The 19,957-nt window shown below is 39.3% G+C and overlaps 1 protein-coding gene across 2 annotated transcripts in view; it reads left to right on the top strand.

Moving 5' to 3' along the window:
* Positions 1 to 19,957, top strand: part of LAMA4 (laminin subunit alpha 4) — a 147,155-nt gene that overhangs the window by 94,570 nt on the left and 32,628 nt on the right. For both annotated transcript variants that reach the window (XM_034669004.1, XM_002917163.4), the window contains exons 13-19: positions 4,443 to 4,591; positions 8,066 to 8,207; positions 8,935 to 9,031; positions 11,924 to 12,040; positions 13,882 to 14,061; positions 16,805 to 16,944; positions 19,356 to 19,532. In XM_034669004.1, the coding sequence (XP_034524895.1) occupies positions 4,443 to 4,591; positions 8,066 to 8,207; positions 8,935 to 9,031; positions 11,924 to 12,040; positions 13,882 to 14,061; positions 16,805 to 16,944; positions 19,356 to 19,532 (1,002 nt within the window). The remainder of the gene's footprint in view (positions 1 to 4,442; positions 4,592 to 8,065; positions 8,208 to 8,934; positions 9,032 to 11,923; positions 12,041 to 13,881; positions 14,062 to 16,804; positions 16,945 to 19,355; positions 19,533 to 19,957) is intronic.

Here is a 19,957-nt window from a genome sequence, read left to right as displayed (position 1 = left end):
CATAATGAATAACCCACCTCCTCTACTATCAGTCTGGCTGGTGAATTTGCTTCACACTTCACTGAGAAATAGGAACAAAGAGAACAGAACTTCCCTAATCTTTCCTCCCCAGTTCTACCAGCCCACCTACATCTGTATTCACACTTCTCCCTTCCTTTCCATTATAATTAATGAAGTGTCCCTTCTCCTGCCAAAGTCCTATCTCCCCACCTGTGCTCTGAATCCCATCGTTCCTCTGCTCAAAACAGTTGCAGAGTTTCACTTCCCAAAGTATTCCCTCTCTCTTCCATGTCATCCAACTCTTGCTCTCTACCGGACAATTAACTACCAAAATGTAAACATGCTCTAAGGATTTCCTATCCTTTAAAAGAGGAAAGTCCTTGCCTACATCCCCTCAAGTCTCTACCCATTACTCTACTCTGCTCAGCTTCACAGCAAAACACCTTGAGAGTCATTTACCATTGTCATTTCCACCTCCCAGCCCCCCACTGTCAATTGTACCCACCCACTCCAAATGGGATCTCTTGCCCCCGCACTGAGACTGTTATCCAGGTTATCAGTGAACTCAGCATAGCCAAAACTGTGGTTGCTTCTCCCTCCTCAGCATTCTCAGCCTCCCTGCTGATTAACCTTTCCTCCTTATTTAAACACCCAGAGCTTTTATCCTGGCTGGTCCTCCTCCCGCCTCATTGGCCATATTTTCCCAGCCTCTTCTGCTAGCTTCACCTCTACACATCCTCTATGTAGTGAGTAGTTTAGGCTCTGCAGGCCACATATAACCACTCTCCCTTATTCTTTTTTGGTTTTTGTTTGTTTTTACTTTTTTACAATTCTTTAAAAATGTAAATAATATTCTTAGCTAGAAGTAATATAAAAACAGGCTTCAAGCCATATTTGGCCCAGAGCTCTGTCCATCCCTGCTCCTGATTATGAATGGCTTAGTTCTCTCCCAGGGCCTCTTTGGTACTTACACTTTCTCCCTAGTCGATCCCATTGAATCCCATGGCTTTAAAAAACATTTATATGCATGATCCCACAATTTTCAACTCCAACTTTCATACTTCCACTGAGTTCCAAACTCTTACAACCAAGTGCTTACTTGAAGTTTTCAAGGAAGAACTCAGTGTGGTGTACAGCAGAATCATAATTTTATATACCACTTAGATGTCTAAGAGACATATCAAAATTAACATATTCTGAATAAAAACTGTTCCTTCCCTAGTCTTCCCCACTTTAGTAAGTGACACAACTCCATTTGCTCAAATCAAAACTCTGGAGTCATTGTTGATTTCTCCTTTCCCTCCCGCCCATTTCAACAAGACCTATTGACTTTATCTCCAAAATTAGTCCTAGTTTCTGACCACTCCCTTCTCTGCAGCTGCTCTGCAGTCCAAGGCACCTCACTGCCAGCATGAACTGCCAAAGGAGCCTCCTACTGATTCGTTTGCCTCCACTCTTGCCCCTCAAGACTCATTCTCTATGCAGTAGCAGGACAATCCCTTAAAAACATAATCAGATCACATTATTTCTCCTTCGTAAAACCTCCAGTGACACTTAGACAAAGAAACAAGCTCATTTACCATGGCTCATGAGACCCTAAGTGACCTGGCTCTGGCCTCTCTACCTCATTCCGTATATCTCTCCCCAACTCACTACCGTCCAGCCCACTCCTCTCTGTTACCCTCCAACTCTTACTCTGTTTTTCAAACACACCATACTTTCCCTTGACTCCTGACCTTTCCACCTGCTATCTCCAGATCTTCAATGGCTGTTTTCCTTCAATTCAAATGGGGCTCTTACCCTCAATCATGCCCCAGCCCATCCCACCTATTGTATTTTATTCACAGTACTTTTTACTCTCTGAAATTAACTTGTTCAATTATTTGATCACTTGTTTATCATCTATATATTCCCACTAGGTTGTAAATTCCTAGAAACCAAAGACTGTATTCAAAGCTATGTATTTTATCTCCTAAAAGAGTGCCTGGCACATAGTGGGCGTATGATAAATATTTGTTAAGTGAATTAATGAGTAAAGGTGGAATATCCATGGTATTCTTCCTGTTTATACATTTAAATATAATTTTTTTTTTGAAGTATTGCTCGCCAGGTGACCTACCAAATGTCTGGAGACTTAACACTGTCTCCATAGAAATAAACTCTCTATGCTAGGAACAGCGCTACATTCTGAGAATACAAAAATAAATTAGACACAGTTCTTTCCTTCTACAATCATGTAGTCTGGTGGGTGGAATAATCAGCTAAAATGATTGTAGTAGTGTGGTACATGGATAATAGAAATATATGGCAACTCTGAATTCATCCTGGAGAAACTAAGGATAGCTTGATAAAGGAAGTGATATTTGAGCTGAAATTGGAAGGATGAGTAGAACTTTTCCAGGTGGGTCAGACAAAAAAGAAAGCAAAGTTATCCCAGACAGAGAAAATATTATGTGAGACAGGCACAGGGGGTGAGAAAAAATCATGGAGCATTAAAACATCAGTTAGTGAAGTTTGGACCATGGTATGTAATGGGGTGGGGAGACGTGAGAAGTGATGAGATTGGTGAGAGAGGAAGGATCAGTTGATGAAGCCACCTCAGTAATCAGATTTGTTCCTGTAGAGCAATGGGCTGATTTTGAGAGGAAAGATAACATGATCAGATTTGCTAGATAGAAAGATCACCATTCCTGTAGGCTGGTGCAGAGTGGGTTAAAAGATTCAAAGTCTAGGCTGGGAGAGAGGAGTTAATCTAACTCCTGAATAATCTATTCAGAAAGGGAAGGGCTGAGTCAAGTCTGAGCAACACCAACTTTAAAAAGTGTCCTTCCTGGACAGTGAAACAGGAGACCCAGGAGAGAGCTATGTCACAGAAGCTAGGGAAAGAGAGTTTTAAGGCAAAGGCGGTGACCAACACTGTCACAAACCAGAGATAAATCCAGTAAATAAAGACAGGAAAGTGTCCAACGGATCTGGCAATATGGTGTCTGACCCTGGGGATCTTGGAAGAACCATTGTTGTGGAATGCACTGCATCAACAAAGAAGCTGGAGGGGAAGCTAGAGTCAAGGAATAGGTTTTGTTTGTTTGTTTTTAATGGGAGAGGTTAACTGGGGCTTGTTTACATCTGAGAGGAGCCAATAGCTAGGGAGCAAGAAGAACAGAAAACAGGGCACCATGCCCTATACAGAAAAGGAACGCTTTTCCTCTTAAAGTAGGAGGAAGATGCACAGAAAGATGTAGCTATAAATAAGTGTATAGGGACTTTTGGCGGGGGGAGGGACTGGAGGATGGTGGCAAAGAGCTGTTTGCAATTCTTGTTTGTTGGTACTGGAGTCTGTGAGGAGAATAGTACCCCCTTTCAGCTCCCAAGTTCTAAACAAGTTGAAAAATAAAATAGTAAATATAAAGTCCAAGACTATAACCTTCATTTCTGATACAGTTAAGATGAGGGCACGGCTTTAGGTCTCTTAGCCAAGAGGGGTTGCTAAGACTCAATCCCAGAATTAGGCAGAGCTGCCGACTCAGGCAGGCAACATTGCAGGGTTCATGTGGGGGTTCTGCCCAGAACAACTTTCATTAGGGACAAACACAGGAAACTCAGGCTTTCTGCTGGCACCTTGCTACCAAGAGGCAGAAGGTAGAATTAAGAGAGCCTACACAGTTATTCCCCCAAAATTTACCAGTCAAATAAACCAGTCCCCCTCCTGGGAACAGAGTGATGAAAGAGGTGGAGAGGTCTGAGGTTTCACCAATTGAGCTCCCTTTACAGGGAGGAAACTTTAGGAGTATGGAAAAAATGATCCTGCTACAGTTAGCTGATGTCTCCCAAATAAGAAAAAGAAAAAGAAAGTGATCTATTTAGAATCAGATGGCGATGGAGGAAGGAAATGTGATTGGCCTAAGAATGGTGACAATGTTTAGAATCACTGTTTGAGTAACTGGGGAAAATGAGGGATGCCTATTAGATTCAATAACTTAGAGATCATTAGTTTGAATTTCGGTTTTGTTGGAGTAATGAAGTAAAAAATAGACTAAAGTGGGTCAAAGAGTGAATTAAAAAGTGATGGAATAGAAACAGCTAACATAAACACCTTTTTTGGCTATATATTGCTAAGGAGGGAATAGAAAAGTAAGGTAATAACACTGGGGAGATGTACGGTTAATGGAGGTTTTTTGTTTAGCTTCATTTTGTTTTGTTTTCAGATGGGAGAAGGCAGAGCATGTCTGAAAGCTAGGGAAGCAATCAATGGAAAAGGAGTTGTTGAAGATGCAAGAGAAACAGATAAAATTCTACTTAAAGTATTTTAGACTCTTGTAGACCTGGCCTGAAATTTACTGAACCTCATAATAAGGGAGACTAGAGATTATCTTTTGGTGCTCCCTGGGGAAAGATTTTAAGTTATTTTATATTCAATTCACTTTTTAAAATATTTTCTTTAGAATGCATCAGGGATTTATGCGGAAATAGATGGAGCCAAAAATGAACTACAAGGGAAACTATCCAACCTAAGTAACCTTCGTCATGATTTAGTCCAAGAAGCCGTTGACCATGCGCAGAACCTTCAACAAGAGGCTGATGAATTGAGCAGGTAATATCCTGGTTTTAGAAATACAAATATCTACAAAGGTAGAATAACTCATTTTTATTCAATTCCATGTGCCTGAGTTACTGGGATACAGGTTAGCAGGTTGGGTTTTGGGTTGCATTTATTCATTTATAGGTTGCTTGGTTGGTCAGTCTGAGAACCAGCCAATCATTGTTTATTGCCATTGCTTTGGGGAGAGTTTTTTGGTTTAAAAAGAAAAATCTGTCAGATTAGAGACCTGTGTTGTGAGGGGTGGTTCTGCTCCGTAATTATTTATAGGGCAACCTAAGGCATTTTTCATTAGGGACATAACTGCTGCACAAAATATTATCAAGTAAGGGGTGCCTGGGTGGCTGAGTCAGTTAGGCAGCCAACTCTTGATTTTGACTCTGGTCATGATCTCAGGGTCCTGAGATCGAGCCCCACATCGGGCTCTGCGTGCAGTGTAGAGTCTGCTTGAGATTCTTGACATTCTCTCTCCCCTCTCCCCCTGGCCCTCCTCTCTCTCTAATAATAAATAAATAAATCTTTTAAAAAATTATCAAGTAAATCAGATCCCTCTACAAGGTCTAATTCTACCACCATCACATATTTATTTCACAGACAGCATTAGCTTTCCACACCCAAGGGTCTTAAGTAAAGCTGGTTGGAAGATGGCAATACAATTGACTTCTGGTAAATACTCTAGACACGCTACAGTGCCCAGCAGGAAATGTTTGATTTCAACACCTGATTAAGAGAAAATCAATTGACAATTTTCCTCACAGCATCTAGAAGAGAGTCACACACCTTTCGGCACTCAATTAATGTTAATTGAAATGTACTGAAAGATTGGAATTGAATTCATGACCTTGAAATGATAGGTAAATGATGAGATAATTATAGAGAAAGAATACAAACCTGGCAATTAGAAACAAGGATCAGTAAAGGTCATGAATAAAATAAGAACCAATAATAACTCTTGTTCAAACTTAAATTACCTTTTCATTCCTGATTGTCAAAATTTTCAAGTAGCCCTCCAAAACTTCAGAGAATTGAAAGAAAGGGAGGAGATAGACAGACAGACAGACAGATAGAGAAAAATAGATGTTATTTAAAATCTTGGTGTCGGAAATGGCATTATATCCACCTAGTGTCATGCTTCCAGGAAATTTGTCTTTAATCAAACCAATAAAATGATGCTTAAATAAAATATGATTTGGACAATATGCTGCATTGATATAATATTGTTTTTGAGATCCCTCCTCTGGCTCTCTGCATTGTTGTTTTGTCATTTTAGTGAATATGTCCTGTTAATTGGGATCGCAGCACATACCTTCACTAAATGCAACAAACAGTGTTCTAGCATGATTCTAAGAAAGTTGCCCATGCTTTACATGAAAAAATGATCAGAAATATCAATCATCCTGAAGTCCCTTTTGCATCTAGGATGCTTCAGACTGGACATATTCAGGGAAACATCAAAATTTATGGATGTTTTTCCCTCAAAATGTGAATATTCTTCATCATCTATCTGGTGACCCAATGATTTACTTCTTGTGCATAAAACAGAGATAAACATAATTCATCAAGAAACTTCCACTTCAAAAGCACATTTTTACTTTATGTATTGATGCAGTTCTGTGCCTGGTAATGAAACCAGAGGACTAAAGACTCTTTTAATCTATTTCTTGTATCCTAACAGTAGCCAGAAAAATTTTAAAATATTAGTGAATACTTGTAACATTTTATTCCTCGTATCTCTTTCTTTTAAAACTTCCTCAGATTTTCCTCTCTGTGCCATTTCTAAAAACAAGGGGTTGTGAAGAAGTAGCAAGTATTTGGGTTAAAATTACCTCTGCAGAGCAGAATTGCATTATGGCTTTCCTGGGCCTTAGGTACTTCTGCCTCTGTGGGCCCCTTCCTTGATAAAAAAAATTTTAAATTACATGTCATGGTAGCATTGTTATAAAGACTAATGTAATCATTATTAGTATCCTCATTGTTCTTCTGATTTAAAAAAAATGAAAATGAAAAATTCTTTGTGGAGTCCTATTATGCCTAATGGATAAGTCAGCCCTCCCACAAAGGAGCCCAATGATGATGAACTCGGACAAAAGAGAAGAAAGTAGCCAAGGGAATACAGAGAAGTCGCTCTGAGCCCAAGAGAGCACACAGGGACTGAAACTGGATGGAGGGAACTGAAAATCAATTGAACTCAATATGTCAGGGCAATTGGATGAGATGAACCAGCATGGGATCTGCAATGTCACATACTGGGTCACAGAGAATCTTCTGGAAGTTACTAATGAATCAAGGGATAGTAGTCATCAATGTTTGGGACTGAGAAGAAAACATGCAACTGGTGGATTTAAAACTGAGTAAAATCAAGGCAAAGGATTCAGGATGAGCTGCAGCAGTGACGGGATGTTTATATTAGAGAGGAAGAAGACGTATTTGTCAATAAAGTGAGTTATTTTATGAATACACTTCGAATTTGACATTCCAATTCAGGAAATAGTTTAGGCACAGTAATAAACCCTGATGTTTATTGGATGACAGGCATGGACCAAGCATTTCACATAGTTTATCCCTGTTGTACCTCACATCAGTCCTCTGAGGCATATACGGTCATCAGCCACCATGTGAGAGTGCCCACTGCATGACGGGTACCCAGGAAATAGTAGATGAGCCTCACAGAGGTCAGAAAGGGGTAAAGGCCAAGAACATGGTGTATAGGGCAAGGGTGGAAATGGGCATGAGTAGGGCTTTGCACTTTAGGGAAGCAGCTGGGATGCAGGAGCAAGACAAATCTAACCACATGAGCCCTGGTTCCCTCTTTGAAAAGAGAATAACAATGTCTACTTCTCGGGTGTGGTAAGAATTAAAGCTATATTATACACAACAAGGCTAGCCCAGTATCTGCACATAGACGCTCAGTATGTATCATTCCCCTTCTTAAGGGAAAATACAGTGTTTTATAAAACAAACAAAAGATCGAATAAAAAGTGAAACCAATAAATAGTGAAACCAACCAACCAATAAATAGTGAAACCAACCATGCTGAGGCTGTGCACCCTCTCTGAGAGTCTTGGTTTCTTCTGTGGAAAGGAAATAACAATGCCGATCTGGGTAAGTAGGTGGGGGAGGACTGTGGGTTCATTCCTGGGCTTGACCGCCACCACGTGAACAAATTGTTGCTTGAAGAGGTGCAGAAGGCTGTTTTAAATCATCATTCCCTTTACCTGTCGCCATTGCCCTGCAAACAGCTTCCATGGAACCGAGATGGGGTAAAGTCCTGGGGACACCAAAGGGGGAAAGCAAAGAAGATGTGCTCCTAGGAAAGGCAGCTTGGGAAAACCTTGCCAAGCCAGGTGACTTTGAATAACAGGAAGGAGGTCCCTGGGGTCCCAGAAGTATTCAAATCAAGCTGTAAAAATGGCCCCATTTCCCAAAAAAGTAAGAAAGAGGAATAATGGCACGTTTACTCTTTAATAGGAATTTGCACAGTTCAGATATGAACGGGCTGGTTCAGAAGGCTTTGGATGCTTCAAATGTCTATGAAAATATCGCCAATTATGTTAGCGAGGCCAATGAAATGGCAGAATTGGCTTTGAACATCACTGACCGAATTTATGATGTGAGTATTCTATTTTTTTAAAAAATATTTTGCTTTTAAGTAATCTCTACACCCAACATGGGGCTCGAACTCACAACCCCGAGATCAGGAGTGGCATGCCCCACTGACTGAACCAGGCAGGTGCCCCCCCCACCCCGAGTATTCCCTTCTTTTAAAGTTCATTTGTATGTTGCCTTTTCCCAGCTTATGACTTTTCTGTTTTCTAATGTCATCGCTTGAGCTTCTGCTATAATGCAAATGGCAGGAAGGCCAAGAGAACAGAGAAGAGACATTTTATTTGTGTTATGAAGGTTTCAGTAGGTCCACTTCTTCACGATGTGCCATACTCCTGTCAGCAACTGCCAGTTCCTTTGACAGCTTTTTTAAACCACAGTCCGTAAATAAGACATATTTAGGATGAGCCCGTGCTGATAGTGAAGACGCTTCATGCATACATTCACATTTTTTCAAATCAAAAATTGTTTATTGAGTGGCTTCTGTTTGACAAGCACTTTGGTGGGGCTTTGGCCAGACGCTGTTCTAGATTCACTGAATTTTCCTTGAAAAACATTTATCTTGAAATCACCATGGACTTTATTTTCTCATGTTCCCATTTGACCTTGATTTTGAGCTATGGAAATGAAGTTGTATGAATTTTGCTTGGTGTTTAGCAGATAAACGGTGTCGTTCATGAAAAGTGGGTATCTTCTGTTGTCATTCTTACTCTTTCCATGCAATTCCTTTGCAGGCTGTGAGTGGGATTGATACTCAAATCATTTACCATAAGGATGAGAGTGAGAACCTCCTCAATCAAGCCAGAGAACTGCAAGCCAAGGCAGATCCTGGTACATATCTTCCCTTTCCTACCTTCCTTCTGACTTATAGATGCTTCTCCCCTTTCATACATAACTTCTGCATATGGATAGAGATTTCAAAATTCTAAGCTTAAAGAACAAATGATCTTTTAACTGAGCAGTACGTTAATAGTTCCTGCTGAGAGTCAAGGTATTAAGAAAAGAGAAGATTGGATATTTTATGTTTTTAAAGATTTTATTTATCTATTCAAGAAAGAGAGAGTGAGCGGGGGTAGGGGGGAGGAGCAGAGGGTGAGGGACAAGCAGACTCCACGCAGAGTGCAGAGCCCAACCTGGGGCTTGATCTCATGACCCCAAGATCACGACCAATCCGAACCAAGAGTTGGATGCTCAACCGACTGAGCCACCCAAGTGCTCCAAAGATTGGGTATTATAAAATATATCGCGGTTAAAAAAAAAAAAAAACCCTTCCATGTAGTAAAATGTGGTGGATATTCTTGGTAATCAGATAGGCTAATTAATAGAAATTTACCATGAATACCAATTTTCAAGAAGATAATCATAAAATACACTTAACTCTAAAACTATATTGTACATAATTTAGTCTTCCTTGGACAATTGAAGGTCCTTTAAAATTTTACATAAAGTAATGAGTCAGCACTGGGAGAGTGAGGAGAATAGGAAACCACAGAGCCATGTGTGGTTATTGGCACTTTGTAAGATTATTGCATTTAAGACAAGCCAGTGACCCTATGGGAAGAAACATTTCCAAAGGTTAGTGTTTGCGTCTGTGAAAGCAAACACATCCAAGTGGGGGAGGGAAGAAAAAATAAAAGCGAAATCATGTTAATCAGTTTTGAATCTTGTGAGCTACTCTTAAAGACAATTGCATTGGCTAAGAATTTCACTAAACATTACTCATCTCTGAGCGAATGAACTCATACCTAAGGATGGTTGTGCATTGACTAATGAGGTTGGAAACCCATTATCTAGCTAAATTCTAACTACCATATAAAAACATTAAGATCAAGTTTGAAACAGAAAACATCATGTAATTTTATCAAAGCAATTAATCTTAATTCTAATCATGCATTTTCTTTTTTTTAACAAAGAGCACTATATATAGAAAAAAATGCATTTATTTTTCCTATGCAGAATATTTAACTAGCTATGATAAAGCAACTATTATTTATGTTTACTGGGTTAACAAAGGCAATAGAAATGTTCTCTCCTAATTCATTCATTATGTAAGTCTAGTCTTGAACATACTCTTTACAGAAGAATTAGAATATTAGCAGCAACAATTAAGAATATTAAAAGTAAAATATATTTTTTATTGAATTATCATTAACATACAGTGTTATATAGGTTTCAGATGTACAGTATAATGATTCAACAGCTCTGTACATTACTCAGTGCTCATCACCATAAGTGTACTCTTTAAAGTAAAATATTTTTTGGGTAAATGTTGCCATATCTATGTATTGCTTTGTTTCTTGTGATGTGAAGAGCAGAATATGTGGGTCTTTGGGACACAGTGACTTAAATATTTTATTCTCCTTGATAATTTGCAATGCAGTCTTGCCATTATTGAGTTATTGAACCCCGTGAAAACATTGTTTCTTTCCTGGTAATAATATCTCTTCAAAGTTCTACATTTTAAGTGCAGATAAAATCTCTCTGCTTTGGTCTCTGAATATTTTGCAGATCTGGTTACCTATTTCATGATCTTGTTTGGTCAAATTTCTTCACATATTTATTTGCAAAAGGGACATCCATGGGGAGTTAGGACTGTGAGACACACATTACCAATTCAATGTGTAAAAATCCAGTTTAATTCTATGTACAACGTAATTAGAAATTAACTTTTTATCACCATTTACAATAGCATAAAATACCTGGGAATAAAGTTGATGAAAGATAAGATTGCTACTCATTAAACTGTATTATGCTACTGAAAGAAATTAAAAATGATCTAAATAAATTGAGATCAAAATGAGAATTTAGATCTAAAGAAGAATAAAAATTGTATTAACTGGAAGACTCAAATTTGTAAAAATGACAATTTTGACAAATATATCTATAGATTAAATATAATACCAACTGAAGTACCAGAACTATATGTAAATAGAGAAGATGATCCTAGAATTTCTATGGAAATAGGTGTGGGAGAAGCTAAGAAGCCAGCACAATCCTGAAGAATAAAATCAAAGCTGGAAGATTTAAACCACCAGATATCAGAACTTACCACTCTACAGAAATTAAAACAGAGATATAAAAGATATAAAAAATTACAGCACTGTATCATTTCTTTTGAATAAAGTTTAAGAATAGACACAAGTAACAGATGGAGGTAGAATTCAGAACAGTGGTCATCTTTGGGTAATCATAGAGGGCCCAGGAAACTGAGTAGCAACAATGTTCTACTTTCTTGACTTGGCATGGCTTATATTCTGCGCTCAATTTGTGAACATTCATTTATAATGTGTGCCCTTTTCTAGATGTATGTTGTATATCAGTTAAAATTCTATTTAAAAATTAAGAAAAAAGAATGATTCTATATAACAGTGATCGCCATAAATAGAGATAGACTTTTTTCTTCTCAGCTCTCTGTCAACTGTGCTGCCACGAGCTGTAAGTCACAGCAGTGCTATATTTTTCTAAGAAAGCCATTATTTCTGCACCTTTAATGAGTCACTTTATGGCATCCTAAATCACTCTCAAGCAGTGTTACTAGTTTTCTATAGTCCTGTACCTCTTAATTGGAATGCCACTTTTTAGAACTGGTTTCTATGTTCACACCATATTCAGAATGTTCTAGATGGCTCAATGGTACAGATCAGAATTTTCCTTGTTGAAATGGAAATTTTTTTCCCTAGCATCTTGGCTCTACTGGTACTTTTCTTGGCTTCTTCTCCATAGGCAATGATGAGGCAGTAGCTGACATGAACAGGCGTGTGGATGGAGCCCTAGCAAGGAAGAGGGCTCTCAAAAACAGATTGAATGATGCCATTAAGCGACTGCAAGCCACAGAGAGAGGTAAGGCTCACAGACAAGAACGGAAGCCTCATCTGTTTGTTTGCTGGAATTAAAATAAACCCTTGAGGAAGGAGTACATGATTCCTTACTTGAAATCCTTTTATAAATAAATATTGTTTTCTGGTGACAAAAGAAACTATGTTTGCCACACGCGCACACGCACGCACACACACACACCCTGGAAAATAATTATAAAAGCTATAATCATACCTCCTACGGGGGACCATTAAATTTGAGCATATTCCTCCAATTGTGTGTGTGCGTGTGTGTGTGCGCGCGCGTGCTTTAATGCGATCATGCTGCTTATACTATTTGGTAACCCATTTCCTTGTGAACATTCCTTCTTCGTTAATAAATACACCTTAATTTGATTTTTGGGTATCTCCAGCCCTAACTATAAATAGCTGCCTCTGTTATACACCATGTCATTCTTAGAGTACAAGTAGGGAGACCACCAAGCCAAACGGAGACACAAAAGCACTCATTTTGCCTAATCTGGGACTACAGTGGTATCTTAAAAAGATAGGCTGGGAACCAGATGTGCCTTCGCTGGTGTAGTGAAAGTGAACACATGACTGCCGGGTGTGAGTTTTCTACTACCTGGAGCAAGTCCAGTAGCTACTGTACCGTAGTACACCAAAACCCCAGCCAGGAGGGTGTCATCCACTGGGAATCCCTGTCATCGGCACCATCAGAGCTACCACATGCTGGGCACTGGGCTGTGTTTTATACACATTACGTCATGTGGGAAATTGTCACCATTGCCTTTCGATGGTTGTGAACCCTGAAGCTTGTCAAGGTTTGGGAGCTTGCTCCAAAAGGCACAGCTCCAAAAAGAAGCAGACCCAGGATTCAAAGCTGCATCCATCAGAGTTCAGATCGTGTGAGGTTGAATTAAATGTTTCTCCACTTAAAAAAAAAAAAATAAAGCTACAACCTCGCCTGAGTGATTTTTATTACAAAAGTAATATATGATTATTATGGAAAGATTAGACAATACAGATACGAAAAAGAAAGAACAAAAGAAGGAAAATCCTTTATAATCTCATTACCTAGGAGATAACATTTTGTTATAAACTTACATTAATTTTATTTTAAATACATAACTTTTTAATAAAAATAGAATGTCACTGTATATGCTATTTTGAAACTTGCTCTTACTGTTTAAAAATAATTTTCCTTACTGATTTACTTCTTTAGTGGAACATCATTTTTATGGCAAAAGGTGCTCCACATAGAAGAAAGTGATATTTACAATGGATTTTCAGGCATGAACATTTCATGAGTTAAAATCTCATCTGTGTTTTCTGTGGCTTTATCCCCAGGTCTCTAACCTGAAGAAATACTAATTACTTTTTTAGAAATTTACCTCTAATTTGAAAATGTTTTAAGTGGCCTACATGATTTTAATGAGACTCTAGAGTCTTTCGAGCTCACTTTTTAATGCTACTTTAACAATTTTCTAACTTATACTATAATTAACATGTTTTTTTTTTATTTTTTTTTAAAGATTTTATTTATTTATTTGACAGAGATAGAGACAGCCAGTGAGAGAGGGAACACAAGCAGGGGGAGTGGGAGAGGAAGAAGCAGGCTCATAGCAGAGGAGCCTGATGTGGGGCTCGATTCCATAACGCCGGGATCACGCCCTGAGCCCAAGGCAGACGCTTAACCGCTGTGCCACCCAGGCGCCCCTAATTAACATGTTTTTAAAGATCTTTGTTCAACTTGAAAACCGAAAACTTGAGGTCTGTTTTATCTTGGTGATTAAACGGATGTTCATGTTGCCAACAAAAGTCCTGCTTCTCTACAAAGTGAGTGTCCCTGTGCTCTGTGTGAAGGTGACGTTCAGCAGCGCCTGGATCAGTCGAAGCTGATCACCGAGGAGGCTAGCAAGACCACAGTGGAAGTCCAGCGGGCAGCTGCGCCGATGGCCAACAATCTAACCAACTGGTCACAAAATCTTCAGAGTTTTGACTCTTCTGCTTACAACACTGCAGTGGACTCTGCCCGAGATGCAGGTATCACGGTTTGCATCTAGTTGAATTGGCCATTAAGCCCAACACGTCTTTTGTTAAGCATTTTTTTTTTCATTTGGGTGTTAGATTGGAACATTGTAGAAGTTAGCTTAGAAAACAAAAATTTTGCTCAGTTCATCTGTCAATATATGTATGTGTGTGTGCATATGAAATATATATAGTTCACATAAAAACGCTAGAGAGATTGGTTAAGAATCTTTTTTTTTCTAGATGAAATAATGGCAGCACTGATTTTTGTCAATGTAAGTCTGTTCCTTTGGGGGAGAACGTCAATCACAAAATATTGATTTACTTTTAGGAAAAACATTTACTAAACTGCATTGCTTTTTCCTTACCTGAGTAAAACAGGTTATTACCAACAAGTACTGACTATGGCCAGACTGAAGTTTTCCATTAAGAACAGTTTGAGGGCACCTGGGTGGCAGAGTCAGTTAAGCTTCCGACTCTTGGTTTCCACTCAGGTCATGATCACGGGTCATAATATCAAGCCCCGAGTCAGGCTTCCCGCTCAGCATGGAGTCTGCTTGAGATTCTTTCTCCCTCTCCCTCTGCCTCTTCTGCTCATGCATATTCTCTCTCTGTCTCTCTCAAATAAATAAATAAGTCTTTAAAAAAAAAATAGAAGAACAGTTTGTTGGCCAGCTTGAATACGAATTTATAGCAATGAAAATGAATATTCTGTTTTCGACCTAGTTTATTTAGACATAGATATTAAAATCACATATCACTATGTTTATTCAATCTCTTCTACCTCTTAAATGTCAATGTCTTTGTCATGATTAGAACTTTCGGTTCTCCAGCATGGTTTTGCAGAACATATTACCTTCACTCCCATCTGAGTTAAGAAACAACTTTATTAATCCATATATGACCTGTCTGTCACTAGAAATTTTATCCCAGGTCGCAAATATTCATTCCCGTGACAGGAAGATAACTCTGTTATGTTCATCTCCTAAGTATGTATTTGGGAGTTCTTCCATGTAACACTCACTTAATTGCTTTCAGAACTTGATTGTTCAGAGATTTGCTATATGACATCCAACATTTACATTTATAAAGACAGAGCCTCAGGAATATTTATTAAATCTGTGTTAATTTTTTTTCTTCCTTTTTCAGTCCAATCCGTGATCCCAATAAGCATCCAGAACTACCATTAATTGAAATTGTTTCAGGCCTCTGTGTCTTCCTTAGATAGCATTTTGTGATTCAAATCAAAGTAAATGAAAGCGCATACCACAATATAAGAGATCTTATAAAGACTCTTAAAAGGTGGCTCCCTTTCTCAGAGACTTGAGGACAGGGAAACCCTGTTTTATATACATTTCCATAATCAAAATTCAATGTAACACATTAAATATTCTTTATTACCTGTAATTTTTAAAGACTGTTGTACTACAAAATAGCTATTGTGGTCAGTTATCCAAACAACAAATATTTACCTCTGCATTAATCAATACAATAAAATGATAATTGCTAGTATTTTCCTTCATTCCATTCCTTAAGATAGAGAAGCACCCTACTTTCTAAATACAGAAAAGAGATTTATCCTTCATCCTCACTGATGTATTCTCCTGAATCTGAGTTTAGTTTGGCTCCAGTAAGAGGCCTCCTCTTTTCCAGCAGCTACTGCTTAATGGCCATGGCCCTGCCCTTCGCTGGCTGAACACCCAAAGGATATTCATTCTCTAGTCCAGTGGTTCTTACACCTTCATGTGCTTCAGAATCACCTGCGCCTCACTCCCAGAGTGAGGCAGGTTTGGGTTGGAGCCACAGATTTTGCATTTCTAACAACTTCCCTGATGAGGCTGATGCTGCTGGTCTGTGGACCACACGTTGAGAACCACTGGTCCAGTTCATGAAAACTTAGAGAAGGTTCCACCATTCTCCCTGTTTGGGGTTTCTCTCATCAAGCTGTATAAATATGATTTATTCTCTTTTCTTCTTTTTTAAGATTTTATTTATTCATTTTAGAAAGAGAGCATGTGAACAGGGGGAGGAGCAGAAGGAGAGGGACAAGCAGACTCCGCGCTGAGTGCAGAGTGGACGTGGGGCTCGATCTCACATCCCTGAGTTCATGACCTGAGCCAAAATCAAGGGTCGGGTGCTTAACCAACTGAGCCACCCAGGCATCCCTATTCTCTATTCTACGTGTACCTCGTTCGTTAAAAAAATCCAAAACAAAAAAACATAACCTACAAAATCAGTATGATGTGTTTATACCATCACCCTTATCTGGACCCATAGACCATGGCGCCCACCCTCTCCTTGGCACAACTGCCACTTTTCTGGGTGCTCCATTGTTTCCTCCATACAGCTCCGCCTCTGCGTGGACCATTGCAACAGCAGTGTGATGTGTGAGTAGTCATCCTGGAAAACAACCTTCCCACCTCCTTTTGCCCAGCATTCCTTTTGACTGGTTATATCAGTTCCATTAGAAATGCTCTACGGTGAAAGGAACATCTGTATATTTGTCGTGGGTCCTGCCCTTCAGGAATGTACATTGTAAGTCCGCTCACGCTACACACAATTTGCAGACCAACAGACATTATAAATGCCACAAAATAGGAATTGCTTATGTACTGAGCTTAACTGTTCATTTTGCAGGATTACAAATATAGTTCTCACAGAAGTAACTCTGTGTTTGTTGTCTCTTCACCTAATTCCTTAAATATAGCTAATATTCGTAAATATATTTACTCAAGTGATTAATTTTTATTAACTGCAGTAAGAAATCTGACAGAGGTTGTCCCTCAGCTCCTGGATCAGCTCCGTACGGTGGAACAGAAGCGGCCTGCGAGCAACGTCTCTGCCAGCATCCAGAGGATCCGGGAGCTAATCGCTCAGACCAGAAGCGTGGCCAGCAAGGTAATGGTGAAAGGAGTCTCCGTCAGTACTCGGTGATCATGAGAACATGAGACTGAACCGCAGCTCTTCAGGCAGCTGCCAGAGCCTGGAACCTTTCTACTTCAGTAGTTCTAAGCACTATCCAGATCTGTTCGTTAGAACTGCATGAGGAGCTTTGAAAACGAGACCGTTCCCCGTCCCAACCTCAAAGCAATCTATCAGGCTCTCTAGAGGAAAGGCTCAGTGCCTGTATTTTTTAAAAGCATCCCTGTGATTCTTACAGATAGTCAAGATCAAGATTAATCAACAAAGCTCGCTGAGCGAAAGAAATTGAGTAAAGCGAACACCAATAGAAGACGTGATTTATTCTCATTATTATTATTAATTATTTGAACAGGCGTTTTAGTGCAATTACTATGTGGAATTATCTTGCCCATCTCCCTCTTCAAGGAATTCTCTGGTATAACACTGGTGATAGGGAGCCTTTATTGACCCCCCCCCACTCGTCTCTGGGGAACCACAGACCACCTAAACTGAACAATCTCAACACAGGCCCTGTCCTGAGATGCTTGCTTGAAGGCCACACGGCAACACCAAAGCTCAGTTAACATTTTCAGTGAGGCAAATAGGGCTCATTCTTGGCCCTCTTTTGCATTTATTTTTTATTGATGTATACATTGGCATCATTTTTATAGCCAATTATATGGTTTTATTTTCTCAATTGCGAATTGACCTAAACAGACCATGGGCCCTAAGTACTGACAGAAAGAAGAGTTCGAAATCAACTATTTTGTAATGGAGATTATTTTTGGTAAATATATTCAACTTTTAAAAGATATGTGAAAATTGGTGTCACAAATTACCTTTTTTAGATACTTTGGGGGGCATTTCAAGAAAAGCTTATCGTGAAGAAACAGCATTTCCAAAGCTAGGTTTCTGTGAGTGATTTCTAGTAATTTGATTTAAATGGAGAAGAATTTGGGGAACTTAATCACCTAAAACCATTTTTCAAAGAGAGTTTTAGCAATACCTTTGGGAGCCCACTTGACTCCCCAAAGTGAAGTGCTTTCTGTGCAGATATATTTCCTTCTCAGACTCAATTTTTACCAAAAACTCTTTAATCCCATGAACTGTTCGATTGTTTATTAAGATGATTGATTTTTACTCAACTAGCAACATAGGACAGCACTTGGGAATATAATCCTGAGCTTACTGACCATCAGGATTAACCAAATCAATATTAAATAATGGATGTCAATACATCTAATTATTCAGAAATATTTGCATGAGTGGCATGGATATAAAAAGTCCATCCCCTTCTGAATACACAGAAAGTCACCCTGAACTAGACCAGCTCAGCTTATCATATTGGGCCCCTCAGAAATGCATCTACTAAATTGGCTTTGTTTTGATGCCTTTCTAAGAATTATTATAAGAAACATCTTAATGAGCTCCTCATTACAATTATAATGATGATAGAGCCAGGAACTGGAAAGTGCTTTATAGTCATTATCCTATTTCATTCAGCAAAATTTTCGTCTGCACTTTACATTTGAAGAAACTGCAGGTTAAGTGACTTGCCCATGGTTACATAGCTAGAAAGAGGCAAAGCCAGGTTTCAAGACTCTGTCTAAGACTCCAAAGCTGGGTCTAGACCCCTCCCAACAGTCCAGGCACGCTCAAGGATGTTATTCACAGCTTTACTTCATGTTCCTCTTTTGAAGACCCTGAAGAGAAAGCCCTAGCCATATGAGTCACTTCTCCTGATCAATCAGTTGCTGTTAATTTTATGGCCTCATGAATCCGGTCAAGCTGTTTAGTTCACCTCAGCCAAGTGCATAGTTCATTGTGGAATTCGTATTTATCTTCATCGTGGATCTGCTTTGCCACCCTTTTTTGTCTTCCTTTCACCCCACTTTAAATTTATTTATTTATCTATTTATTTATTTATTTTTATGATGTTCAGTTAGCCACTGTATAGTACATCATTAGCTTTTAATGCAGTGTTCAGTGATTCATTCGTTGCATATAACACCCAGCGCTCATCACAACGCCTGCCCTCCTTGATACCCATCACCCAGTTACCACATCCCCCCGCTCCCTCCCTTCTGAAACCCTCAATTTGTTTCCCGAAGTCCATAGTCTCTCACGGTTCATCTCCCTCTCTGATATCTCCCCCTTCAGTGTTCCCTCCCTTCCCCTATGCTCCTTCGTGCTATTCCTTATGTTCCCCACCTTAAATTTAACTGACTATATTATAATCTGCCTTAACCCCTTTCTCCCACAAGGTGAGGACATCAGGAAACAAGGACAAGGAAGGAAGCAGGGCTCAGAAAGCCCATAAGGACTGAGGGAAGCGCGTTGGGAACCATTAGAGAGAGCTGTGCCCATTTCTGCAGGCTGCTTTTAACAGAAACATTTTGTAATTCCAGATCCAAGTCTCCATGATGTTTGACGGCCAGTCGGCAGTCGAGGTGCACCCCAAAACCAGTATGGATGACTTAAAGACCTTCACATCCCTGAGCCTGTACATGAAACCCCCTCCCGTGAAACAGCCGGAGCTAGCCGGGGCTACAGACCGGTTTGTCCTGTACCTTGGAAGCAAACACGTAAGCGCTTCGTGTGGTGGTGGTGTTGTTTCCTAGCAAATTTATTTTTTTTTTAATTTTTTTCCTTTTTTTAAATTTAAATTCAATTAGCCAACATAGAGTACATCATTAGTGTCAGGTGTAGAGTTCAATAATTCATCAGTTGCGTATAACACCCAGGAGAACATGCCATTTGAAAAGAGAGAATAATATTCAAAGGAAAGGCTTTTCTCTTGCCTTAAAACAAAACTACCTATGCAAACAAAATTCCCATTCTGGTAACTCAAAAAGTACAGAGCACTTTAATACCAAGACTCAAGTCGTGATTTAAAGATAAGTAATTCCTTCCCTGCGCGGGATATTTCTGGGGCTGCTTCACTGTCAGCCGCACGCTGCTCATGGAATGGAGCATTGCAAGGACTTTCAGAGCACAGAGGTCTGTTACG

Source organism: Ailuropoda melanoleuca, chromosome 10 (genome assembly GCF_002007445.2).
Source record: "Ailuropoda melanoleuca isolate Jingjing chromosome 10, ASM200744v2, whole genome shotgun sequence".
Classification (NCBI taxonomy): domain Eukaryota; kingdom Metazoa; phylum Chordata; class Mammalia; order Carnivora; family Ursidae; genus Ailuropoda; species Ailuropoda melanoleuca.
The sequence above is the reverse complement of the archived record's forward strand: the minus strand, read 5'-3'. Positions and strand labels throughout refer to the sequence as shown.